The following is a 27,469-nucleotide window of genomic DNA, read 5'->3' on the forward strand; positions in this document are numbered from 1 at the left end:
ATCCTCCCACAGAAACAGATTGTGGGAGAGTAAATGCTGCTGAGTCAACACCTGAGCTGCGTGGGTTGCTCCAATAGTCCAAAGCACAAAGTAGGCGGCTGCAAAATCTGTTGTATCTGCAGTATACTATTTTAATTAAAGCAGTCTGAAAGCTAGCTTATTTACTGGGAGGTTTGACACTGAACTTGTATTTGTAAGATCTTTTTTTTGCTCGTTGTGAGATATAGGAATCTGCCATCAGGGGGCGCCACTGACACCATAAGTGTGTTGAGGCATTTTAGCAGTGACCTGAATGTCAATTAGATATAATGTTGAATGGTAAATTAGCATACCAATACATTATTTTCAATAAATATTTAGTACTTAGCAGTAAAACAATTTCTGACATTATCAGCTTTAAAGTCAGTGTCTTACTTTATTAACTCTTCAAATCACAAATACAAAACAACGTTATTGTCTGACAAAAAGTAAAACTATAATTATTCTCATTTTGAATGTAAAGTATGCTTCTTTGTAAAGGTCCATTAATCACCATTCAGGATGAGAGAAATGGCCATGCCCAATGCACTGTAGCTAATGAAATAACCAGAGCAGGATCCATTCATCTCACGCCCTCTGGGCTACGTCAGATCTTTTACAGTCAATATTATAGTGCTCACATTAATGGTCCGAGACAGAGCTTTGTTGTGATTAAAAGTTAACCAGCTGTGACCATCTGTATCATCTCACGCATTTGTCATGTCTTTTGGTGATTAAAATAAATGTTGTATGTTGCTTCAAGGTGTAATTGAACTCTAAACAAAAGATTTGTCACAATGGTCAATTTAAGTATAATATGCAACAGACAAGTAGTGCACATCTTCATTTTCATGAACCGCTACTGACCTGTACTTGCATGAGAAGGGATTTCTACACTTTGAACATGTATTTTTAAAGAAATGAAATGTTATAGGGATGAAGAGTTTACTTTAAAGAGCAGCGAGTCAATAAAAAAAGCTTCACTTCCCCAAAACCAGCAGTCGTGATTCAAGATTATGTGGCTTTTGAGAAGCTGATTACACTGTTTGGATGACATGCTCTCTCATATCTCATATCGCGAGAGTATGATTTAGTTTTAGCTCTTATTAGCCAAAGGTATAGCCAAACGTGTATTGCTATTGATACCCTAGCCAGACGGGTGAACAGTTTCCTTTGATATATTCCGTAAATATTTATTGTGTGAAAAATCACACAGCACTTAAACTTTTCTATTACAGGAGGTGGGACAAAACAGATTTAGAACCATCAGGATATTTTCGAACCACAGTATATTTTGAATTAATAGCCCTTTAATGGCGATATAGAGCAATTTGATTTCTCCTGATACATGAAATATAGTATCTTTGGAAACAGGTATTTTCCGAAAACGGAAAATCTCAATTTAATAATTGGGTTTTGAAGAAAATGTGTGTGTAATTATTAGCTTACCATGTGTTGTGTATGGACCCATTCCTGTCAGTTATTAATATAATTGCATTTTAATTGGTGAAAACGTTGTTGGAGGCTTATATGATGAAATTGTTATAATCCTGCAGTTTCCTCTCCTCTAAACATGCAGAAGCGTTCTAATGAACCTGCCACCGTTGTGTGATTGCTTCCTTCCTGAATCAAGGCTGTGCAGAGGCGACCGAGACAGGCTTGAGTGCTTTGCATAGTATTCCAGATAAGGAGGGAAGACAGCAGCATTAGTAAGGAATGGAGGAGGCCGAGAGATAAAGTGAAAGTGATTGCGAGAAAATTAAGGAACCAGTCGAGCCTTTTTTGTTTTTGCTGCAGTGTCCTTTGGTAAAACCAATACATTTTGAGTTATTTATTTAAATAACATCGTCAGCACCACTAAAGTACAAAAAGCTAGATACATAGCCAGACACTTCATACAACTCAGTATACTTCATACAATCCGGTATATTTTTTATCAAAATAAAAGTGCTTAAAAAATTGTTTGGCAAATAACAATGTTTGCATTGCTTATGCAACACATATCACACACATACAATATCAAAATACAACATAAGTGCAGAAACAAACTTATTTGAAATCACAATTGAAGTAGCTCATAAAGCAATACATACAAATACAGTGGAAATGTGTGTCCGTGCCACTCTTCTAGTAACAAAAAAGAGCTGGTCAACCTTTCATTAAGTTTCCTGTAAGGACTTGTCCAAGTGAGAGACGCACCAGGCGTCTATGCCTGCAAGAAAGTGATCCCATTATTTCTGTTTCGTCTCATTCGACGACCTTGGCGTGTGGGTTTTTTTCCTCCTGGAACAAAATAATGTGTTTAACAACGGATTAGTATAACCTTCCAGTATAATGTCTACACTTCTATACTCATTGTAAAGCAAATATAACTTTCGGGTCAGATTTCCCATGGTTTTCTTCGATAATGAAATCAGCAAAGCTTTATTATTCTAGGTTTTGGACGTTGAGCTTTTCTCACACACCTTTAACACACACGCTCATGCAGGTCTGCCTCGAGACAAAATTGTTGCTGCTCCCTCCGCAGCCTGAGTAAACAAACTGCTCGCACATCTTGGTGGCATTGTTGTAGTAATACCGAGGAATGGAGGCTGAACATCTCCCTTTGTCCAGAGGGTCCAGGCAGAGCACAGGAACAGCTGTGAAGTAAGAGACAAAGCCCAGTCATCATCTACAAAGAAGAGTACTGTCGGAGTTGTTGATTGTTTTTCCCAAAAGTAAAATCATTGTTTTCCCCTTTTTCCTTTGCCTAAACTATCATTATCTATTGTATTTCCTCACAAAGGCATGATGAGACATTCTTTTCACACATACCGAATGGATAACGTTATTTTTTTCAGAAGTGGCACTAAATTACACGCGGAAAGCTTGTTTGTTCCTTCTTTCTCATCCATATAATTAAACTAAATCATGTCTGGATGGCTCAGTGTTTATCACCAAGTTACACAAATGCAGAGATGCCAATGAGCATTACCTCAGAGGCTGCACGTCAAAATAAAGAAATTTGTACTCACTTTTTCGTGGACTGCAGTACTCCTTGCAAGTGGCGAGGTCTTGGAAGCGGTTGGAATTGCCCTCGCAGCCACCGTAGCCAAAGGACTCACACTGCATGGTGGTCATGTTGAAGAAGTAGCGGTGGAACAGGGCACGGCAGGGTCCCTCCTCTTTAGGAAACCTGCAGATTTGGGGAACCTCTGGAGGGAGAATGACAACATGTGAGATTGGGATGAGATCATGTGGCATCAGAAAGTGTTTGTGCATCTATTGCACTAGAAATAACTCACTTTAACTAGAATCCAGATTCAAAAATACATTCATGTTTTTTTTAGTCGTCAAGGTAATCATTATAAAACATAGAAAATGAAGCAACCAGTCAAACCACTTTTTTTCTGACTTGTGCTTTGGAAAAACTAATAAAAACACCTTGACGGCTCCAGGCAGGTAAAAGATGTTAAGCAACACATCTTGAGCTAGTTCATTATTTAAATAACATAATCAGATGCAAAATACTTCTTCATATTCTGGCTATTTTCCTTTTACAAAAAGACCCTTCAAATAAAACATTTAAAGGTAAACTACAGCTAGTACACTTCAATAGCTGTCTGAGGTGGACAAGTTAGTTCACCATCATCTCAAGTGTATGCTCAGCAAGGTGAGGACTTACTTGGGATTCTGAAACATGATTTGTGGCACTCTTGATAACTCTTGAAGTTATTGACATTCCCGTGGCAACCTCCATAGTAGAAAACCTCGCACTTTTGGGTGATAGTATTGTAGTAGTAGCGCTCAATTTGTGCTCTGCAGGGTCCTTCGTCCACTTGAAGGAGACACGCGGCTGAAAGCAGCAAAGACATTGTCACTAAAACACACAAAATGAAGCTTTACACATCGCTGCGCGCGCGCAACAGACGACAGACTGGCGCGCAGGAGGTCAACTGATGGTCAACAAAAAGAACACAAGAAAGTGTTTTAAAAAGTTCGCTAAAACATGGAAGAAACGAGAGAACATGCGGACTTATCTACCTTTAGGTGGCAACGCCAACACGGTGTAAACCGAGGAGAAAAGTGAAAACAGCGCTAATATGCAAAACTCCATTGTTCAACTTTTGCTTCAACTCCAGTCTGTTCTGCTTTGCCGACCAGCCCAGTTGCACCCAGTTATATAGTTGAGGGAAGTGTTTCCCATGGGGAAATCCAGGGGCGGGGAGGCAATGACTCATTTTCAAACTACAGCTCTACTAGATAAGAGTGGTGATTAATACAAGCGTGACGACAGAGAGGCTCGTCCTTACGTCGTAATATTGCAAAGAGGAGTGTTTGTAGTGACTAAATGCATATTCAAACCAACTGAAATAACATGGAAGGAAGTTGAATTCCCACTTTCTTTACTAGTCACTGTTGGTCACTTTGGATTATGGTGATGACGATGGTGATGGGGATGAACTATACGCACGCATCTCTGTAATGTATTCACAGGAATGTCTCCGAAACAATTTGTTTTTATTGTGTTGTCTCTAAGAGACAGACATTCTTGTGAAATATTAATACAATTTGATTGTCTGATCTGTCCTGCTAAGATCCCATCACGTATACCCATCTGACTGGATCTGACGCACATACAGGCGCGCACGCACGCACACACACACACACACACACACACACACACACACACACACACACACACACACACACACACACACGCACACACACACTCACACACACACACGCACGCACACAGACAGCCACTTTCACTCAAAGCCTCAAAGCCCTGTTGCCTAGTTTCTAGCCTCGTGGTCGATGTTATCTTTTGTTTTGCTTAATAATTGCAGCAGCAACTCAGTCTTTCAAGGAAACAGTAATGTCTTCCACCACTAAACACTCCTATTCCTCAGAGGAGTAAAAAGCAGCATTCAATTTAAGTAAAAACTGCACAATAAAATATAGCTTTACGATTGCACATATCTGAATAATGATATCACATTTGTTTGGTCCATCTAGTGTTAATTATTCAGTTGGAAAACTGTCATGCAGCTATGTTAGGAATAAAAGACGTGTCCATCTTGACATGTGGAGGCTAAATACAGATTAGCCGTCTTATCAAATTGACCTCATACATGAAGCACCACCCCTTAACCTCTTAACCCATTTCTGAGTATGAGGAAAAGCAGAATCAAAACAGCCAAAATTCAAATTGAATCAGCAACACAGCCTCCTGTTTTATGTAGAATATCAAAGAAGCCAAACAGACACATGTGATTCACCGTCCCGTTTGATAACACACTTAATGGCTTGATTATAGTGAGGCCTTGATTTAATCAGATTAACGGATTAGGATTGTTTATGCAGATTACTTTATAACCCAGACTGAGGGAGAGGAGAGGGATTCTTCAGAAGGATTTCAGGGGTGAAGGACCGCTCCCTGTAAGCATTTGTAAGTATTCATATTCTTTCAATGAAGTGTTTTGGAGTATGAGTTAGAATTTTTCGCAACCTTTTATATCATATGACGATGAATATTTCGCAAAAAGTGTGAAATAGTTCCTTTTTTGACAGATCATGCCGTACATAAACGTAGACGACCTGACGGACAAGGACAAGGCTGTAATGGAAGTTACCCAACTCAAAACTGAAGTGAAACTGGAAAGGTGGTTGGTAAGTTTTTGTTTTTTTTTGTCTTCAAAGATACTTTAGTTGTCAGATTTTTATACTGAACAAGCGACACATAATAATTGTCAATATAGACAATGTACAATAAATTAAATCAGCATTTAAAACTGAAGTACATTTCTGAATGGGAGTGTCTCAACACATTTTCTTTCACTTCAGACATCTAAATGCTGTGAGGAACTCAAGAACTATATTCAGGGTGGAGAGGAGGAGGACATCCTCGTCAAAGGCATTGCGGAGGACAAGAACCCCTTCAAGGAGAAAGGTGGCTGTGTTGTCTGCTAGGGCACCAGGGGCTTTTCATATCTCAGATTAGCACCCAGTGACATTGTTCCTCCCAATACAAAATGGATTTGCAGACAGAGACGACTAGAGGGACATAATAGAGACAATAATTATAAAACCTTATGAGTTCCCATGTAAACAATTCTCCTTCTTTTGGACAGATTTGTAGCCTTACAATTGTATTCTTTAAAAAGACTAAATAAATAAAAATTGTATTTGGGTTATGTCATAAAAGGTTATGTAATGCTCTCTCATGTGATGTATAGTCTGATCAAATGGGCCCTTGTGTTGTTTAATACTCTGAAGCAACTGTCATTAAATGCACTTGTTTATAACTTAGCCTGTCTCCATCATTCACTTTGGGAAGTTTTCAGACAAATAGGGGAACAGATAGATCTTCATAACTCAGTTTTTATATTAGAATTTCACACACCCCTTTCTCCTACATCTTTATGAGATCATTAACATTTTGTAGCGTTTGTCGGCATTTAGAGGACCATAATGTGCAAGTTTTGCCTCCCTTTCTGCAAAGTTTAACTTTTTGGTCTGGGAAAAGAATCAATTGTACATTGTATTTTCTATAAATGGTCAAAAACACACAAATTAACTGCTATGAATTTTGAAGACAGATGCTTTTAACCGTTTTCCCTTATGGTCTCTTACCATCAATCATGTAGATGTGTGACCCTTTCCCACACATTGCATGTGGGAGTTTTACTTAGCAGATTGTTTATATTATCATTGATGCTTTCAATGATTTTATTTGTTTGTAGAAGTCTGAAGATATACCACTATCCAGTATTTCACAATTAAATATTCCAGATTAGAGAAATTTAAAATGTTATTTGGAGTATAGGAAATGTTTTATGTTTGTTTTTTGTTTCCTGTTCTGCAAGCCCTGACCTCAATGTTACTCAATGCGACTACTTTAATATTATAAGTGGTGGGACCTTATATATATATATATATATATATATATATATATATATATATATATAAAACAAGTTTGGTTTTCTGTTTTTCTGTTGGCTTGTCTTTTTTTTTGGAAATACTGTTAACCAAATAGAAAATAAGTAACCCAGTAGTTGAGTGGTGAAAGCTTTACAGCTACAATGCTTACAACAGCTTATTTAACATGCACTGGGCCAGCCAGGAGGTGGAGAGCTGCTGCAGCGCCTGCCTCTGAAATCGACAAATCTAACCGGCATGCATTGCGCGTCGATCGCAGGCGATTGATTCTGCGCAGAACTGGCTCATCTCGAACGAGCCTTTAGGCCCAATCCCAATCTCCACCCTTACTGACTCACAGACTTTGAGGCACGCTCTCAAAGTCGCAAGGCGCGAAGTCCTTTAGGGTTTAGGGATGTCCCTGTGTTACGTCGTGGAGTGCCTGAGGGCTCCGTGGCAGACATTTTGAGGTGAAGTTTAACACGCAGTTCCCAATGGAAGAATGGAGACTTAAAAAGAAAAGAAAAAGGTAAACAAAATGGCACGTGGGCATTTAGCTGATAAAATACCTTTCCAACATTATAGAACATAAAAACACGTGAACTAGGGGAATGCAAACAGAATATATATATATATATATATATATATATATATATATATATATATATATATATATATATATATATATATATATATATATATATGTGTGTGTTTCTGTACATTCATCATACATTTTATTTTGACAAAAACGAGTGAATAAATAATATAAAATGACTTATCATCTTATGAGGAAGACGTTTGAACCAGTGAAAAAAAGAATAAAATAAATACATAATTGTACAGAATATTTGTAATGTAGTCATGTGATGTTGCAGCAAAGTGCTGTCCCATTCATAGTCAACGCTATGAATGGGATGAATATGAATGAAGATGAATATGAATTTGCTTTACCATTTAGCAGCTGACGTCAGTTAGGCCCTGAGGGTTCAGGGCTTGTTGAGGTTTTAGGGTGGAGATTGAGATTGGTGCCATAGCACAAGGTTATTGTGTTTACGGTCACAGGACGCGCATGCGCGCACACGTGGCTGTAAACAAAAATGGCGCTGTCCAGAGTGGCTTTCCGTTTAAACCAGCTGCACATCAGCCAACATTTCTACAAATTTCCCTCACATGTCAGTGTCCGGTCGTTGTCTGACAACGTGCCGTCTCTCCCGGTACCGTGCAGTGCCCCAGAAATCGTGGGCGACCATTTAATCTACACACAAGAACACTTTGCATTAAAGGACGCCCTCAGAAAGGTAACGCGGACGTCTTCCTGATGCATATATCGTAGCAAAACTTTGACGTTTCCTCAAAAATAAAGCTGGGTTGTTGCTCTGTTCAGCAGGTGACAGGTGGATGTGTTAATATCTGTGTGTTGCGTGAAAGCAGCAGTGTTATTCCACCTAATGCAGGAACCAAGGTAATGAAAGTAGGTGATAGGTCAATGAACTAGCGTTCAGTTATGTAACGTTGATGTATATACCAGTGCGTAGGACCCACTGAAAGTGTGCTTACGTTCAAAGGATGAAATGCACGTACGCGAAACGCATATTCAGATTCATAAAGTTATTAAGTTAAGTTAATTTCACCACCTCACCACCTGCCTCTCTCAGGCCCCGTTTACTGTATACGCAGCGGTTATAAATGAGGCCCCTGAACTGTGTTGGTATCTGTAGAAGCTGCTGTGCATATTAGCTTCACCAATAACAACAAAATCACCCAAGTTTAAACTTGTTTTGACGATGCAACTACTGTTGGTAAGTGATATTAGAGTATATGTATCAGTATCTGAGTATTTAGATAGCACAGATAGTTGTATAATGTTAATGGAACAGTTTAAGCTTGTGTGAGATAGTGTTGAATGTGATGATTGTGTCGACTCCTCTGCACTCCAAATTTAAACTATTTTGAAGGTTAGGACACATGAGTCATGTGGGAAAGTTTCTGATAGTGAGAGGTTGCTAATTGATGGCTTTTTGTAAGAACTAGATACACATTGATGGTGGCTGGACAACTATGGCATTCAGATGGAGCTGCCTCGGGCCAAAGGAAATATGTTGCCTGTTCGACTAAACAAATATTTGGAGCTGAATCATTTGTTAGATCTCCCTTATCTAAAAGCCGTTGATCTTGTTCATTTGAGAACTGCTGTTTTCCCTTTTCTCATTGAGTTTGGCAGATTCCAAAATATTCAGGAAGAACACAGATTGTGTAATATAGAAAAAATTGAAAAGGGATTCCCACTCTCTTTTGTGCAGTACACATGAAGATGTAATAATGTTTTTTTTTTCTCTTCATTTATTTGCTTGATAAATAAATCAAGCAAATAAACCCTAAAGTAATCTTGTGTAGATTATTAAATATTTTGGCTAATTTTGTCTCCGGTGGAGCCTTAACGCAAGGTGGACTATTTAGATTTTACTCATATTTCTCTAAATAGTGTATTATTACTATTGCTATTATGGTGTACTATTACTATTATAGTGTACTATTACTGTAAATAGTACATTTTTATTTGTGACTTTTGAATTGGGTTGACTATTTGCTCTTTGCTTCACCAATTGTAGGTTGTAAAGATTTACTTCCCTTAACAAAATATTTTTTTTTATCTCCAAGATTTCCCCTAAAACTCTCCCTCGCCTTTTTATTTTACAGTTAGTGATTTCCGATATGCAGGTTTTTATTTTTGAAAGCTAAATATCAACGGTTGCAAACTATATTCCTAAAAATTCAAAGCATGCGTTTGTAATCAGAATGACTCATTTAGGATACATATTACTAGACAGACTTTGGAGACAGAGAAAAATAATACGTGGCTAATTAAAGGCAGCAGGCAAAGCTGTGGCGGTAAATAGGGGGAAGCTTGTTGTGTGACTAAACCTTCAAAAGGATGCAAGAAGGTTGAAAATAAACCAGCTCTGGGAATAATGGGAAGGATGAAAATGCGAAAAGGAAATGCAGAACAATATGTTGGCTGTGCAGGAAAGGGAACTTTAGGCACCGTGGTTTATTAAAGGAATTCACTGGAGGATAATGTGTGTTTCTAGATGGTACACAAATGGGGTTATAGGAAATCCTTTAGTGACTGCCCAAGGTCAGATGTTCATAGTGCCAATGTTTCCACGACCAGTTGTTAGGGTGTGTGTGTGTGTGTGTGTGTGTGTGTGTGTGTGTGTGTGTGTGTGTGTGTGTGTGTGTGTGTTGAATAATGTGGCGCTCATTTATAGATGAAACAACTTCCTATACAAAGAAATTAGTCAGGGTTCCTGTCTCCCACATGTACAAACCACCAAAGCATGTGTGAGAGAGGAAGGTTGGCTTCTGCCATTAATGAGGACAAGGAGACAACATATATTTCCTCAGCACTTCTAGGAAGAGGCTCTTCATGTGCTTTTTGCTTGGTACTTCATGGTGGTTCAACCTTTTGCTAGTTGTTGTCTCTTGTCATGACTTGTGTTGCTGTGAGTTAGAGGCTGGACAAGCGTTTCCTCTGTGCTACATTATTCTGAAACTGTAAACACTTTATAATTCATCGACTTGATACAACGTAGGTTTGTGTCCTGCATTAAGAGTATAGTTTCTTCTTCATTTACACAAACGTGTGTCGTTCATACAAAAAAATAACCAGTTAGGAATGTCTGTTGCTAATCTAGCAAATTATTGACATAAACATGTATTTACATTGAACCAAACTATTAAATAAATCTACAACTTAGCAGCCATTTGCAAAATACCTAGATATGAGATAATATAAATATAATACAACCAAGGATATCAATATTTAAATGGTTTAGAAATATCTCGGACAGCTGCCAAATCTCTATCACCTCATAGTAGAACAATTTGTCCTAACATTTTCCAAATCTAATTGACAAAGTGTTATATAAAAAAAATAAGACGTTAACAGAACAGTTTTGGTTGGCGCTTGGAACCTTTTTATGTGGCTTGTCAGCGGAAAAACACTCCAGACTGGACGTTTTGCAAGACCTGACGGTGTTCTTGACCCTGTCCCATCACTTGGCTGTTACGTGATGTGAAACTGTTTTGGTATGCAACACAAATAGTCCACAATCGAGATGAAGTATCACTCCCATATGACCTTTTTTGTTTCCCTTTTTCGCGGGAAAAGGAAAACAAAAAGGTCATATGAGAAGAGGGAAAGGGAGGAGAGCGCTAGTCATCTCTGCCTCTCCCTCCCCTGGATTTGAACTTTGAACATGGATGAGTTTATTGCAAGTAAGAGGGGGCTTTTTATAGTGCTTGCTCTTGTGTTGGACGTTATGTAAGCTCACCTGGTGTACATAGATTCAGGCCCAAGCATGCCCCTATATATCTGTTGGAAGTCGTGTCTATTTTCTGTTTTGAGCAGTAGAAACCTAATTTTCATGTTTTCTACCTGCCTCCTCAGCCAATGTGTTTTTCTTGGCTTGTGGACTGGTTGGCTTCTTTGAGTTTGTGTGTTTTGGAAGGAGGAAATGAGTAGGCATCACTTTTGCAATCTTTCCTTTTTCAGTACTTTATTATTATAGTTTGAATAGGAAAACACAGGACAAGTCTCGTTCATTGCTGGTTGTGTTTTCATTGGCCCGCAGAGATTTAACCAAGTCTACATGAAAGAATAGCCAAATAGCGTTTATTTTTCACAATCCAGATTATTGTACATGGCTCATTTACTCTCACATTACGGATCATTGGCTGAAACTTGAATTTGATGTTTCCTCTTTATGTCCCATGAGATACCTCCTTTTGTTTTGATTACTACTTTGCTTCCATTTAGAGCTTATTGTTCTGAGCAGAGAAACACATTGGAGCAGATTGTCATGGATCTGTTAAAACCATGGCCCATGGAAGATGTTTGTGCGTCAAAGTGAATAACACAAAGCTGTTGTAGATGTTTATAATACGTTTGCTAGGAAGTGCATATCCAGTAGTTGAAGAACATTTTGATTTGAACTGAAAAAGCATTCAGCATGGAACGTAGTCACAGCTCATATGTTACTAGTTTGTGTGTGTACACACACACACACACACACACACACACACACACACACACACACATATATATATATATATATATATATATATATATATATATATATATATATATATATATATAGTCATTTATTTGATTTAAATGGCAGGCACAGCACTTAAAACTGTTGTTGACATCATGGACACTGACAGATTATTTTTTATAAAGACTTCTGTAAGGGGCAGCATTGTTCAAAAAATAGCCAACAAAATACCACACTACAAATCTGCAGCCTATTCTCTGTGAGTTCCAGCAAAAATTGCACCCAGGAGCGTCTCAAACCTTTCAGAATTGCTTCTCCAGCTGTGGGCCACTTCCAGCTCCTCAAAATGAATCACAGCATCAATGTTCACTCATTCCAAAGGAAATTTCCAAGCCAGGTTGCAAACCACCAACTCTCTGCACACACAAACCATGGCACTGGTGATATACGCTGTTAAGGCACAATGCTGCTAGAATTTGGTGAGGAGGGGCAAATAAAAGCTTCTCTCAAAGTTGAAGAACATTATGTAAAATAATGTAATGTTACTAGAATCCATTTGTTCCTCCCTTTATAAATTAATTATTATATTTAGTTTGGATAGAAATGAGCAGACATTTGGTACATTTGGAGGTTTGTGGAGTTATTAAAATTTGGCAATTAACAACACCCACATCCTATATAGTGAAAATGATTAGTTAACAAAATTAGTCCACAGTTTCTTCTTTATGTTGTCATAATATTCAAGTAGATAAAAGTCTTTCGTTTTCAGGCAGCTGGGTATCCCAGGCTTTGCGGCTGAATAGATGGAGTGGCTGCTAACCAAGAAGGAATTCCATTAGTCTGGGTTTCAGTACTGAGCTTTATTTTTGCATGCTGTGCTAAATGTTACTTCAGAGGATTTTCTACTCAGCCAAGAATAAAATGATGGCGGAAACACTGAGTCATTAAAATATTAACTTTCAAATGGTTGGATGCAACGTTTGTGAATATCAGCCCACAATTTGCTATCAACCGCTCTAGTTTAAAAGTCTCTGTGTCATCCCTTAAAAACCATATCCCAAAAGCTTAAGGCTTCATGGGACTTTACCATTTTGTATTTACTAAATTCTAAAGTGTCTTGTTTTAAGCACGATGTGTCTGCTCCTGTCATGGAATGGGATTGAGGCCATAGCTCTGCTATTGAATTATGAGCCTGCAGCTTTTCATATAGTATATTATATTGTAAATCACTAGCCAAGCCATGATTTTTAGTGGTGGACTGATAACATGCACATATAGGAAATGGCATGTTATGCATGCTGTCATTGTATTTGCATTATTGTTGATTCACCATGCCTTACATTTTTCAAGCCTGCTCTCTATTCATTGCTACATAATACCTTATCGCGCTCTCTGCTAGAGATAGATTACATAGACTTAAGTAGAAATGTGCAACGCACAGCAGGAAACTCGTAAAACACTCATTGTGTGTGTTTACTCCTAATGCATGTCTCATTGTGTTGCTTATGAAACAGGGATTAGAAAAGCAAGGCTCTCATTTGTTGTTGGCATCACGATAAGAAGAAAGAAATGCAAAATGTGCTTAAAATTCACCAGAAAATGATGAAGTTGATTTTATGCCCACTTATACAAGTACACACACATTAACAGATCGTATCTCTGTTCCATTGTGTTTGTGCTCTAGATCATCGACCAGGAGATCAACCCCTACGTGGATCAGTGGGAAGCAGAAGGGCTGTTTCCAGCCCATAAAGTCTTCAAGATCTTAGGAAATGCTGGCTTTCTAGGAGTCACCAAACCAGTTGGTAAGAGTGTTAAAAACCAACACAAGTAGCACATTAATTTTCATAAAGATGCGTGTGGGTGCTAAGTCACCACTCTTGTTGTTGTGGAGTTTAACATGACGTTGCTCATGGGAATGAAAATTGGCGTTTGTCTGGCCACCTGTATCTTTCTCAGGTCTGTAATTGACTAACAGCAAAAGCTGGACAGGTTACAGCCCGAGAGCCTGAAAAGGAGTTTAAGACTTCACAAATGTGAGTGATTCTTTTGTTTTTGTTTTTAAATCCGAGACAAATGACGTATGAAGGTTTAATTATTCTATTAGGTTTTTGTGCGTTATCTAGAGCAGAGCGATTAGGGAAAAGGTCTGTTAGATTTAGATACCCAGAAGCCTTTTTATTTAGTAGGATGTTCGTTTTCTCTGAAAGGATCTAACGAGATAATAAGCACGCTGGGAAATGATAACCATTATGTCAAAGTGGCAAACTCTGTGCACCTTTCGTGCTGTTGGGAAGTAATTTTGTCTGATTGTGTCTCACTCATAACACTCAGTTTAATAAGTTAAACTTAACTTTTGTGTATTTGCCCTGCTTTTAACATTTTACCTGCGTTCAATAAATTAACCTGGATACCCTCGTCACCCGTCTTCATGATATATGTTTTTGAGGCATGCTGTCTCTGTTTCCTTTGCTAAAAATGATACATCTTTAACTTATCTCTAAATTGGAAAGGCCTTGATTTTAAGAGTACCATTTTTTTAAGCGAAGAATACATAAGAATAGCGAACTACCCAGAATCAACCGTTGTTAGAATTGGCCTGAAGTGTGTCATGTCGGACCATATCCGCCTCAAGGAGCATGAGCCATTTCTTTTTCACAGCTGGATTAATTTTCCATCCATATTCTCTCTGTTAGCCATGCATTACATTTGGCCCAGTTTAGAAATGTTCCCACTGTGATGATGGCTGCTTGTGTCACAGCAACATCCTGCAACAGCTGTCTGCTCCACTATATCTTATTACCAGATGTGTACCCAGCTGCGTCACTGCTGGGGTGAAGGAGGGAGCGGGATGAAGGCTGTACAGTACAGGACCACAAAATAGCTGTGATGTCTGATTCATTCTGAATGTATAAAGGGAGTTGTGGGAAGTATTTGACACTCTGAAATGTCACAGTTATACAGTATTCAGTTATTCATGGTGCATTTAATAGATATTTCTCAAATCATTCACAGCTACTCATCTTGGGCTTGGTGGGATATTATCACCGTGGTAAAACAGCTATTAAAGCTGTTCTGACATTTGAACACATCTGTTCACAAATATTGTTGAACACGGAGCTCTGATGAGGACGACTGCACTTCAGGTCTGTAGGTCAAAGAAGAGGGAGGGCGAGGGAATTAAAATGTGCTGAGTACACAAGGCTTAGGCATTAGTTTACAGGATTAGAGAGGAGGAGGAGCGCATGCAGCGAAAGACTGTGTGGAGACGCATTGTATCATCAGGTGGTAGATTATCTTGGTTAAGTATATAGAAACAACGTCAGGGTTGACATGTTTCAGCATGCAAGTTAAATTGGCCTTGCATACTTGCTGCACAGTATAATTTACTTGGTCTAGTCTTTAAAACTTTTTAAAGCCTCTTCTAAAACAAGGATATTTTTGGCACTAAAAAGCTAGTGGAGAAACGGACGGAGTCACAAAGATGGACTCCCTCCGATAATTTTTGCTCCGTTTGGCTTAATATTTGTACGAATATTAACCAAAGCTGCCATGGTATTATATGTCTTCAGGAAAGTGTACAACTCGACGTGGCTTTGCTGCAGAGCTCACTAACGGAGCAGACGCCTAAAGAATTCTGCACTGGGTTCATTGATTTCAAGGCCGGGTAACAGGAATGTGGGAGGCTGTTCAATAGAAACGATTCATCGGGTAAAACGGGACAAGAACTCAAAGCCAATAAAACAATCTGATACAAAAAAAAGAGTCATGTGAGAAAACATCTGCAAACGTTGTGAGATTTGATAACCTATTTATCATATAAACGTGAGATCATCGTGCGAGGCGTTCACACAACCTTATTCTGTCATGTTAGAAGCGAAAGGGTAAAAACTGCATGGGCAATGAATGAAAATATCTCACTTTATAGCGATAATTGGGATACAATTCTGATTATCACTGTTTTATGACAAATAACTCTAAAATGACCCATTCAAGACAACATTACTTGATACGGTTTATTTTAATTTCTCAGTAAACCTCAAAAGTGCCATGTTTTACAAGTCATAATGTAAAACAACTGGACCGGCAGAGGACCAACTACACGTTATTACCCATCTCTGCCTGATTCTAAGCCTTTAATGACTAAGTGTACTCCTCCATAAGCATCGATGACTTAATACCCAGAAAAAGTGAGTACTAGGAGAGCGGATTTAAAGATTTATGATCGGCAACAAAGTTGATGTTCCCGTTAGGTTCTTTTGAAACTCAGCATGTCCCTTTTTTTTATTGAATCCACTGACAAGAACACTCAACACTTATTCTCCACTCTTTTTCCATGCATAAGGAAAGACATTAGTACCTTAAAAACAGGAGAACAGGAAGTTGTCTTAAGGCCACCACATTGAGGGAGAAGACAGGGATGACCTCTGGCACCCTGCCTGTTTTCCTCTGCTCTGAGCGAGAGGTATCCGCAGTTCACACCATGGCAATGGCCTCTTGTCTCCTGACTGACAGAATCTGGCAGCCTCCATGGTTTTCTCTTTTAATGGAATATATTTCCTGCAAATGTTTAGATGAATAAGCTGTTGGAGAGACTTGTGTGTCCGGGCTGTTTCCTTTCTCACAACTTCTACTTTCGTAAAACTGTGATGCATGCATTGCAATTGCTTTTGTTTGTCTTCAACAGCATTAACGCAGCAACTTCTCCGATTTTATTGTACATGACACTGAATGGTGACACATTCATTCAGGGGTTGAGTAATAGAATAATTGTTACACAATTGTCACGGATCCAAGATTATGACGATGATTCATCGGCCGCTTTCCCATGTAGTCACCCTCCAGGTAGAAGAGGTTTTGTCATCAGGGACCTCATGTTGCATTTATGAGCACACAAAGCAGACTCTCTTTGATGTTGCCATTGTCTGCTTGTGCTGCACCTTTAAATTCTCTCAAGCTATATCCTTCCATATGGGCTTCATATGGAGCTCCACCTGATGAGAGCCTATGCTGAGGAACATCTGGCGTTCAGAAGAAACATGTGCATAGCGTTGACATTTGTGACAGAATTGTGTTTGTTTTTCTTCTGCTTGCTTGTTCAACCAGACGGCCTGCTGTTTTGCTTAAAGTGGGATGAACCTCGGTGCTTCCCTTGGTCCACATTATCCACCACGGGGCTTCCAGTGCCCAGAGACTTATCGCTGCACAGCTGCACCTGTTTCCTCTTATTTTTGGCTTCCCCACTTCCCTGTTTGCCGGTTTTACTATATATCCTTTTTTTCTGTTCCCATTTACATTCTCTCTCTGTATCTCTCTCTGTATCTCTCTCTCTCTCTCTCTCTCTCTCTCTCTCTCTCTCTCTCTCTCTCTCTCTCTCTCTCTCTCTCTCTCTCTTCTCTCTCTCTCTCTCTCTCTACCCCCACCCCTCTGCCCCCTGACGGTCTGTCAGGCTGTGCTTTCCATTATTTCATAACTAGTCTGACAAGTGATATTAAACCACTTTGCTTGAGTTGTAGGCTGATAATTATTCATTGTCCGTCAGTGCTAGTATCCATCACCCAGTCAACCCAGCACACTGTATTTAGTCACGGGAAAACTGAGCATTGACTATTTCACAAATGCTCTATCTTGTTACGTTTGGCTGACAGGACATTAGAATGAAGAGATTTGTCCTAAACGAATAACTTTCATGTTATATTTGCTAGACCGGCATAGGATCAAGATTTTCAGTTTATTGTACTGCAGAAAAAAAAAACATTTTCATATTGTTTGAAAGGATCTGAATGTGTGTTTGTTTACCACAAACAACTTAAAGTGGAACGCAGTATAAAAGTGATCACATTAGCCAGTTCAGTCCCCGAGTAGTGGAAAGAAAATTGCCTTTAGCTTTAAGTATATTATTGTAAAAAAGAAAGCCTTTTGATTTCATAAAAGATGGTGTGACTGATGATGAAAGACAAAGGCAGGAAAAAAGAAAAAGAGATGCATCTTTATGAGGAGAACTGGTCTTTTAAACATGGTTTATGATGTTCAACTCCATTAAGGACCTAAGGTCTTGGCAAATGCCTTCGCTGTCAGAATGAAAGAAATAGACATCAATTTTGGACTTTTTCGCTAAATAGGTTGTTCAAAAGATGAAACTCAAGTTTGATATGCTAAGCAGAACCACTGAGGTGTCAGTGACCCTTATCTGTATCATGCTGCTCATCTCCCAGCAGTACTTTCTACACATAATTACAGAGAGCACAATTGATGATAACATCCTGTAATTAATTGAGCTCATGCTCTGGTGCTAACAGATCCGTTCAGAATATTATGTATGCAAATACCACCGTGTACAGAAACATATTAGGCAGGGATTTTGTCACAAATGACAGGAATGATGGAAGAGAGCCAAGGTTGGTGGCTGCAAGGCAAGTGTAAGGGGACTGGTGTTGTGATGGGGCTTATTTATTCCAGGTGGTTACGCCATTGTTGCTTCCTCTTTCAGTTGATAAATAATCTATGGTTATATAAGACGAAAAAAGAATCCACAAAATGTACAATTCAATTTCGGTGTGTTTTGTCCTGTGCAGAGTATGGAGGCCTGGGTCTTGACTTCAGCTACAGCGTAGCAGTTTCAGATGAGCTGGGCAACATTCGCTGTGGAGGCATCCCCATGGCCATCGGTGTGCAGACGGACATGGCTACTCCTGCACTGGCCAGGTATAATCCCGCTAATTCTGGACTACACAACGGAGCAATGTGCAATATTTGATAAATCCATTGATATTTGTTGTTTGTGAAAAGTTTGCTGCTTAGATCTAAGTGCACAAGATCCAGTGTTTTCTGTATTCCCTTTCTGCAAACCTTTAATTGCAAATCAAGATTTTGTTTGCTGCACTAATCTTCCTCCACTTCTGCCTTTTTTTTCATCAAAAAAGACAACAACTAGTCAGGGACGAGGGTGACAATGTCTGCTTTGTGTTCACTAGAGCCACTCGTAACAGAGCTATAATACATTTTCAAACATCCATCCTCCATGAGCCTGTTTCATGTTGTACTGATGAAATGTTGCCTGCGTTGCTACCCATGCCATCAACCGTCGCCCCAATTAGCCTCCAGCTAATTTTAGTGTGTTTGACGTATGAGTTGTTAAAACCAACCCCGAAGTCCAAACAAAGTCAAAAGCATCTTCATTTCAGAAATGTTCTTCGTTGTTTGGTCCAGTTCTGCAGAGCTGACCGTCTCCTTTTTTCCTTTAGCTTGTGTTTGTTTCCCTGAGTTGTATTGGTCTATGGAGAATGATTATTTGTACAGCTGCATTTGTTAATAAGCATTAAGTTGCACTCTTTGTCCTTAATGGGATGCAGTTAGAATCAATTTTATACTGCTACAAATGCTATAACGAGATGGTTTATGGCCATACTGTTTATACTGGTAATCCTGTTGACTGCTGAACAAAAGAACCCGATTCTACAAGGATATCACCTCTGGAGGCAGAGGGTTTTACAGTGAATCAATTATAACAGGTTCTGCTGCACCATCTGCTCCCCTGTGTGAAAATAATTGAAGCTGACGTTCATTGCAGCATCTGAGTATCATCTCAGGTACTTTTTACTGTGTTCTGTCAAATATATTTGACACAGAAGACAGTACTTGGCCTTGCATACATACATATGCAGATAAAGATACAAATCTGACAAGCGGAGAATATTAGCTCTCCGATATATGGGCCAAATCTTTTATGGGCCATACCCTGTTTTACTTGGAAAAATATAGCCTGTTGTCCATCCTTTCATCAAAGTTACACTCCCTCTCGAGCGTACGTGTATTATTGTATTTAGTAATTGTTTGTCTCCCCCGTGTCGGGCCGTGGCTTGTTCTGCGATATCAACCTGCTATGAACCAGCTGCTGGTGGCAGAAGACATAATTCAATGAAATAGAGAGATTGAGTCTCATGAGCTTAATTAGAGGATCTACGCTTGATTGCAACACGGTCTGAGTGCTAAGAGAGCATCGCGGAAGCTTCAGGATGAGACTCCTTCTTTCAGTCCACTGGAGCTGTAATTGCCTGAAACATTGCAGTGTGTTTTCAAAGCACCAAACAATCTCCTGCTCTCTCTTGCTGAGTTTTACCCAACTTGTATCGGCCGCCTGACAATAGTTTTTGTATTAGCTGTAAATGTAGAAGTGTTGTAGGAAATCAACAAAAGATGCTCTTTGATTTACCTTAGTGGCCATTTTGTAACTGCTAATTAATATGTACACACATGCTTGTATTTCTTTGTATATGTGTGCAGGTTTGGTTCAGCTGAGCTAAAGGAAGAGTTCCTCCTTCCCTCCATCATGGGGGACAAAGTGGCCTGCCTCGGAGTTAGTGAAGTCGGAGCTGGCTCTGATGTCTCAAGTACATCTCTCTCCTTCATCATCTTCTGGTCATTTATTATCACATAATTTCCCTTCAAGCTCCTTCAGGACCATTTTGAATGAACTCATGCTGAAGAAATGATTGCTCAAGAGTTTTACAATCAATTGGGCACTGCTATTTTCTCAGGAGAGAAGGATGGCATGATGAATACGAAATACTGCATATAGGCCTATGTTCACCATCGTCAGATTTCACTATTTTTCTATTTTTTCTGGATTAGTATGTATTATGTTTGAATACGCCAGCTTCAGACTCAGAGTAACATCTTTGGTGAAACTCTCTGCTCAAATCTTTTTATTTGAGGGACAAAATTGTATTTCTTGGATTATTCATCTGTGCATTGCATTTAACCTTCTGTCCTTCCACTTAACTCCCCACTTTACTCTCTCACTCTCCACCCATGGACACACTCCACACATCCATTCAGGTATCATGACCAAGGCAGTGAGGAAAGGGGATGAATATGTGATCAACGGGGGAAAGATGTGGACCACCAACGGAACCCAGGCTGACTGGATATGTCTCCTCGCCAACACAAGTGACGCGCCCCCACACAGGAACAAATCCCTCATCTGTTTGCCCATGAACCTGCCAGGTAGGTCTGTTAATTATTTGTGGGATTTGGGATTTTCCTGTAAAAGCATGATTGCATTTGTCTTGGACAAAAAGCCTCAAAGACAAACATTAACCAACATAATTGACAATGGATTTAAGTTAATCTAAAAACAGCTCTCAAGTTTAAGATTCTGTGTTTTTCCACTTCCAATGAAACAGACGACTTGCTGCAAACATCCCAACAGGATTTTCTTTCTCCCTACAGAATTTATCTGCATCCGTTCTATTAATAAGATCTGTTATTATTAGTGAGCTTTTGCCAAGACAGATGCATGGTGATGTAAATGTGTCATTCCTTACCTTTTCCACTGCAGGAGTACACGTCGCCCGCAAGATTGATAAACTCGGTATGTGGTCATCAGACACAGCTGAACTGTTCTTCGATGACGTTCACGTGCCCTGCAAGAACATCATTGGCGAGGAAGGCATGGGCTTCACCTATCAGATGCTTCAATTCCAGGAAGAGAGGCTGTGGGCCGTGGCCAATAGTGAGTGAGCCGTTCTTATTCGTCATTTCTCCCCCTCCCCCGAGAATATCCAGTAATCGGACATCATCGTTCCTAGTGTTCTTTACTTTATTTTTCACTTAATCTTTCACCCTCAGTACAGTTTTTTAAGACGTATCTTCTGGCTCCTCCAGATCCTAACTGTAAATTGCACAGTGTATTGTGTTATGGTATCATTTCCGTTACAGCTTCCAAGAATTAGGGAGTTCAGGTTACATAGTTCAATCCATTAATCTTTTGTAAAATATTTTTTTGCTTTTTGATTTGAAGTAGCGAGCATGCATCACTATTTCCTTTGGCAAAATATGTCAATGAGGAGTTAGACTTCACATTCTGTTATTAATTCAAAACTATACAGAATCCAGTTTAAGATTCTCCTCATCACCTACAAAGCCCTTCACGACCCTAAACCCCTCCATACCTCTTTGACCTCCTGCACCGACACGCTCACACACGCAACCTCAGATCCACAGACGCCAACAACCTCCTTACCCCCCTACTCTGTCCAAGCATCAAACCTGAGGGGACAGAGCCTTCTCCATTGCTGCCTCCTCCCTCTGGATCTCTCTCCACCAGCCCCTCAGACATTCTCCATCACTCGCCACTTTTAAAACGGCACTTAAACTATTTTATTTGGATCTGCTTTCAGCTTGTTTCGCTAGTTCAGCATTTAAGGTGTTATTTCTAGCTTTTATGTTGTCTTATGTTGTTTTATGTTGTCTCTTATGTTGTTGTTTTTTACCATGTAAAGCGCCTTGAGTATTTTTTTATAGCACGATACAAATAAAATCTATTATTATTATTATTAGTAGTAGTAGTAGTATTAGTGAGGTCACAGCTCTGTCTCTCTATCGTAACATCTCCAGGCGTGACCATGATGGACGTCATCATTCAGGAGACCATCCAGTACACACAGCAGAGGAAAATCTTCAAGCAGCCCGTCCTCTACCACCAGTCGGTTAACTTCAGGTTGGCTGAGCTGCAGACGGAGGTCGAGCTGCTTCGCTCCCTCCTCTATCACGCCACAGGTGGAATCCATTTTTATATACACATATTACATAACAAAAATGAAATATTAATGTTTGCCACAGTTGACTTGGCGCTGTAAGAATAATGTTGAATGCCAAACTAGTCTTAAGTGGGACATTTGTCCATGTGCTATGCAGCAGGTTGGGTTCAGAGATGGAGGACAACGTTCAGGCTGAGGACCAATGTGGTTAATTAATGTTGGAAAGTGATAAGTTAACTGTTTATGTTTGACAGAACAGTAATTGTTAGCTTTTGCATGAAAATTGCTTGCAACTAGATTGCCAAAGCAGCAAGAATTTTAATAGATGAGTTGCATTAAACTGATGGTCACTCCCTGTTTTTATTTATTACTCATAGTGATTTATTTTTTCAAAGTCATATTTCATAATTGTTCAAGAGCTATGCTAACATTGCCTTTTCTGTTTTCCAATGCAATTATATTTAATTGTTATTGTGTTCATCGACATTTTCTTCTCAGATCATACATTATTTGGTTTGTAAGGGAGCAATTTGGAGTTGAGTGTCTTGCTTAACGACCCTTCGATTCGGACAGGGGGAGACGGTGGTTCAAACGCTTGATGGCTGGTTTGCTCCGTCAAACTAATGTTGTTTCTGTGTACTGGCATAACTTCAAAACCCACAGGCTTGGGTACTTGAAAACTGGCACATGCACAGCTCCTCCAAAACGATATCCCATGCGCTTTACACTGCAGTGTTTGTGATATGAATATGTGGGTGTGCATCTGGCGGGCGGATGTTCAAGGTCTTGTGATTTTCTCGTTGTGTTTGTAACCAGTCCAGTGGCAAGCAGCTTTGATTGAATTCATCTAGCTGGTCCAATTCGCTTGCCCAGAAACAGAACAAAGCTTTTGAATCGGTTTGGCGCAGGTAGATAGACACGCGCGCAGACATGCACAAGCAAACGTCATGCAGCTCACACATGTTCCTTCAGCAGGTAACAACAAGCAAGGCACCAGTGACTCTGAAACTGAACTACATTTGGTTATTGTCTTTGTGTCCCTCTTCACATTCTTTTTAATTCCCCTTTATTAAATGCGACAATCTTCCATGCTTCTTCTGTCACAACTTCTGTCCTTTCTTTTTTTTTCTTTCTGCAGCATTGTACATTAAAGGCAATGACGTCACCAAGCTGGCGTCCATGGCCAAATTAAAGGTTGGGCGCCTGGCCAGGGAAGTGAGTGATAGCTGTCTTCAGTATTGGGGAGGAATGGGCTACACCAGTGACGTGCTGGTCAGCAGATTTTACAGGTGAGGGTGGTCAGAGAAAAGGTATTTGGCATAGAATATCTCTTGTTAAGTGATCTGGTTTTAAAACCTATTTCCATCAATTATTTATAGCAAATACAATGATTTAAAATTACTTTCAACCCTGTGCACTATTTTTTGGTATCTCATCCAAGATAACAAATATCTGTCTGCAAAGCCATAACATAACAACACCAGTCACTTGCGCGGGTTGCTTGCCAACTATGAATATTTGGCGGCCAACTATGCTTTTTGTGAGGGTATAACATTTCTATGGTGAAAGCAACCCCACCAGTTGGCAGGAGCTTGATACAGCTTATGGTAGATGTATGAGGAAGTTAAATAAGATTGATGGATGGCATCTGCATAAAACATAGTATGTAATTAAGTAATAATCATTCTTGAAGGCATGCAATTAGTCTGTCTGCTGTTGGACCGATTCAGAATCTGTCGACTCTTCTTTTACACTGTGCTGACACCTGCTGATGGGGCATATATTGCAGATGAACAAGCAGTTCAGGAAACACAAAGTTACAATGTTGAGAAAGGGGGAATCAATGATGCAATTATTGAAGTGAATTGTGATGATTGTTACAGAGAAAACACCTTTTTGTATTAACGTTCTCTTTTCCACAGAGATTTAAGGTTACTGTCAATTGGTGGAGGGGCTGATGAGGTCATGCTGGGAATCATCTGCAAGTACATGGACACACTACCCAAGAAGTGATGTGTCACAACCCGGCTCCAAACAGTGACACCTCGGGTTCGGGAGGAGGGTCGTCCCACATGCCATAAACATCTTCCCCAGATGGACTGATGGATGCAGCTCCACCGCAGACAATGAGCCAATTCCTTCCAATAAATTGCAAAACACAATTCACCTAAGTGTATTTAACATATTCAAGGAATTTAGACTGTTAAAGTAATTTGCCTTTGATGGTTTTAACTGTATGTTGTCTGATAAGCTCTAACATGCAGAATTATGAAGCTCTTGTGTTGTTTTTCAAGAGCACATAACAGCCTACAGTTGAAATGTTATTTGTAATGAGTGAGATTAAACATTATACAGACTAAATGTATTTTTATAATTGTAAAATGTGTGTAAAAATAACATAAATAAATATAAAGCAAAGATGTTAACGTTGTATTTGTCATTGACAAATTAATAAAAAAGTAAAATATCAGTTTAGTTTTAATGTTTGCAATGCATTCTGTTTAAGTAGCACACATACTGGCCATTTCCGAGCATAAAATTTGTTTATTTACATTTAAAAACAAAACATTTTTATAACCAAAATAATACAAAGAACACTGTTATTCATTTCTGAATGGAGGGCAACTGCTGTAACGTCCATTCATTCTTAAAAGCAAAACATTATTTGCTTCAAGTAGCATTCTATAACTTAATCACTTAACACAACATTGAATTGACAGATTTGCCAATTCATCATTTATTACACCTCTCAATGTGCCCTCGACTGCATTAAGGTTTTTGACAGTATCTTCTACAGTTGTTACGTTTAAAGTTATGTCTCGTCTTCTAATCCAGGTAAATTGGGCTGATGTCAAGTACCGAAATACTGTCTGTGTCTGCTTCAGCTATACATATACAAGTACAAAAATCCTACTTCACATGGTCATTAATTATCTTTGACCCATTGTACTTACTGTTCAGTCACATAGGATCAGTAAGAGTTATTTCATGACTCAATTTTGGGGATTTTATTCATGAAATAAGATGTGGGCACATGTACAGCTGAGACACTTAAAAAAAAAAATCCCTGCTTCTCCCCATCAACATTACGTGGGTCTAGTTTCGACACTCATCGGCGTGGCACAAACTGGTGGGGAGAAAGAAGGAGCGTTAGGACGCAAAGTCCAACAGGGCCTGCCTATCACCTCAGCTTGATGAACCAGTACAAGATAAAGAAGACGAAAAGGCAGAAAAGCAGCATGTAGCACAGTAGTTTGGTCTGACTGCCTCTAGAAAGCTGCTTCACTCGGCCGATAGTAGCACCGAGCAGACCGCCTGTTGAGTCAAAGTCTGTGTCCTAATGCGAGAGAAGGAAACAAAGTTTAAGGTCCATGCAGACCAGTAAATAAACACACGGTAACAAGCACTCCCTGAGTTTAAAATGTATGATATCCATTACAATTGTGAGGCACTTTAATATTACTTCTACTCTACTACATGTCAGAGGGAAATATTACTGTGTTTTAATGCCACTTTGTTTATGACGGTTACATATAATTTTTAATAAAAATTGTATTATCATCCCCTCGAATATGAATAATTAGATTAAAAATACCCAGCAGTATATGACATGTAAAAGTAGCTCCCACCCAACCAGCTGCAACATCAAAATAAACACATACTAAATACTTCAACTACTTTTACTGCCAACACTTGTGTACTTAAGGCTTGTAATGTTACTTATTTACACAGGGGTATCAGTCCTTAGGAAGAGCATCTGAAATAACTTGCCCACCACCATATTTAGTTCATCGTCCGTCAAGAAAAGAAAGAGAAACTTGCCATAGCGTCCAGCAATGTATTCTGGTGTTTGACTTCCGCTCCGATGTCGATAGACAGCTGTGGATATCAAGTAACAATACATCAATATTACATCCAATACAACCATACCTATGTTGTAGGATTTACCAGACATAAAACAACCATAACGTAGCGTTACATTCATTGATATAACTTACGTGTTTTAAAGCGCTGACCTTCGCTCTCAGTCCCTCCTGTAGGTGTTCATTCTCCTCTTCGTGTGCACTGTATCCACTTGCCACATAATTGCCAGGGCTTCCATCGCCTAACAAACACGATAAGTGATACTATATTAACATAATTGATCTCAACAACGACCATTCATGCACATATGGTAACAACATTAGCTAGAAAGCAGGTCAAGCATGAGCTTAAAACTAAACGTCTGTCGCTTACCCAAACCGGCGCGCCTCATCTCGACCCAGTGAAGTTGTCCGGTGGTTTAACGTTTAACTTTGTCACGTTTAACGCAACAAAGTCTGACCAAATGAGCTATAAATGATAGCTAACGTTGCCAAGGTATCTGTGGAGCGCTTGTACCAGAGGTGTTAGCACAACGGCACAGGCCACGTCATCATACGGCGGCCGTCGAGGACAACCCTTTGACAAGCGCGTTGCGTTAATGCAGACAGATGAAGCATGCACAAGTGGGAACACTGTTGTTTGTTTGTGTGTGTGTGTGTGTGTGTGTGTGTGTGTGTGTGTGTGTGTGTGTGTGTGTGTGTGTGCGCGCGCGCGCGCGCGTGTGTGTGTGCGTGCGTGTGTCATTTTCACATTTCAGATTCAGATTAGATATTTAAATATATATTTACATTTTATTGCACTGATTAAAACTACAGGTAATGCAATTACTTTGAATGTTTGTGCCATGGGGGAAATACAGGTGAATCTATTTTTAAAAAGCAAGCTGATCCCTCACAACAGAGAAGCTGCAGCTGAGTCTGAAAATGTTATCCATATTTGCCTTCACAGCATGTGCACAGCCACCTTAAGCATATCCAATTATGGATCACTGTGGGTGGTAGTTCATATTTGCATTAATATGCCTGCACAATGGAAAAAAAATCTATCTCAATTAAGCCTGATTAATTACAACACATGGAGGGCCTCTTT

General features: G+C 39.4%; 4 protein-coding genes across 5 annotated transcripts; 2 read left to right on the forward strand and 2 right to left on the reverse strand.

Moving 5' to 3' along the window:
• Positions 1-1,751: 1,751 nt before the first annotated feature.
• On the reverse strand, positions 1,752-4,129 carry tfpi2 (tissue factor pathway inhibitor 2). Its single transcript, XM_068575936.1, has 5 exons — positions 4,042-4,129; positions 3,683-3,853; positions 3,033-3,212; positions 2,484-2,657; positions 1,752-2,301 (listed from the first exon to the last, which is right to left on the reverse strand). Exons 1-5 carry the CDS (start codon positions 4,112-4,114, stop codon positions 2,225-2,227), a joined length of 675 nt encoding a protein of 224 aa, XP_068432037.1. The 5' UTR covers positions 4,115-4,129; the 3' UTR covers positions 1,752-2,224.
• Positions 4,130-5,435: 1,306 nt separating this feature from the next.
• On the forward strand, positions 5,436-5,970 carry gngt1 (guanine nucleotide binding protein (G protein), gamma transducing activity polypeptide 1). The gene is made up of 3 exons (XM_068576231.1): positions 5,436-5,449; positions 5,572-5,670; positions 5,845-5,970. The coding sequence occupies exons 2-3, from the start codon at positions 5,575-5,577 to the stop codon at positions 5,968-5,970; spliced, it is 222 nt and encodes a 73-aa protein (XP_068432332.1). The 5' UTR covers positions 5,436-5,449; positions 5,572-5,574.
• Positions 5,971-8,015: 2,045 nt separating this feature from the next.
• On the forward strand, positions 8,016-24,929 carry zgc:85777. Of its 2 annotated transcripts, none has more exons than XM_068576188.1 (9): positions 8,016-8,216; positions 13,660-13,780; positions 18,551-18,680; positions 20,259-20,365; positions 20,814-20,981; positions 21,316-21,489; positions 22,374-22,535; positions 23,655-23,805; positions 24,439-24,929. In XM_068576188.1, the coding sequence occupies exons 1-9, from the start codon at positions 8,016-8,018 to the stop codon at positions 24,527-24,529; spliced, it is 1,305 nt and encodes a 434-aa protein (XP_068432289.1). In that variant the 3' UTR covers positions 24,530-24,929. The 2 variants fall into 2 exon arrangements, with proteins under 2 accessions (XP_068432289.1, XP_068432290.1); XM_068576189.1 differs by lacking the exon at positions 8,016-8,216 and adding an exon at positions 8,684-8,717.
• A 111-nt stretch (positions 24,930-25,040) lies between these two features.
• On the reverse strand, positions 25,041-26,926 carry bet1 (Bet1 golgi vesicular membrane trafficking protein). Its single transcript, XM_068575798.1, has 4 exons — positions 26,753-26,926; positions 26,515-26,621; positions 26,339-26,395; positions 25,041-25,853 (listed from the first exon to the last, which is right to left on the reverse strand). The coding sequence occupies exons 1-4, from the start codon at positions 26,769-26,771 to the stop codon at positions 25,698-25,700; spliced, it is 339 nt and encodes a 112-aa protein (XP_068431899.1). The 5' UTR covers positions 26,772-26,926; the 3' UTR covers positions 25,041-25,697.
• Between the last annotated feature and the right edge of the window lie 543 nt (positions 26,927-27,469).

The sequence above is a fragment of the Clinocottus analis genome, unplaced genomic scaffold (assembly GCF_023055335.1).
Source record: "Clinocottus analis isolate CAN_PGR_092001 unplaced genomic scaffold, fCliAna1.0.p SCAF_14, whole genome shotgun sequence".
NCBI lineage: Eukaryota > Metazoa > Chordata > Actinopteri > Perciformes > Cottidae > Clinocottus > Clinocottus analis.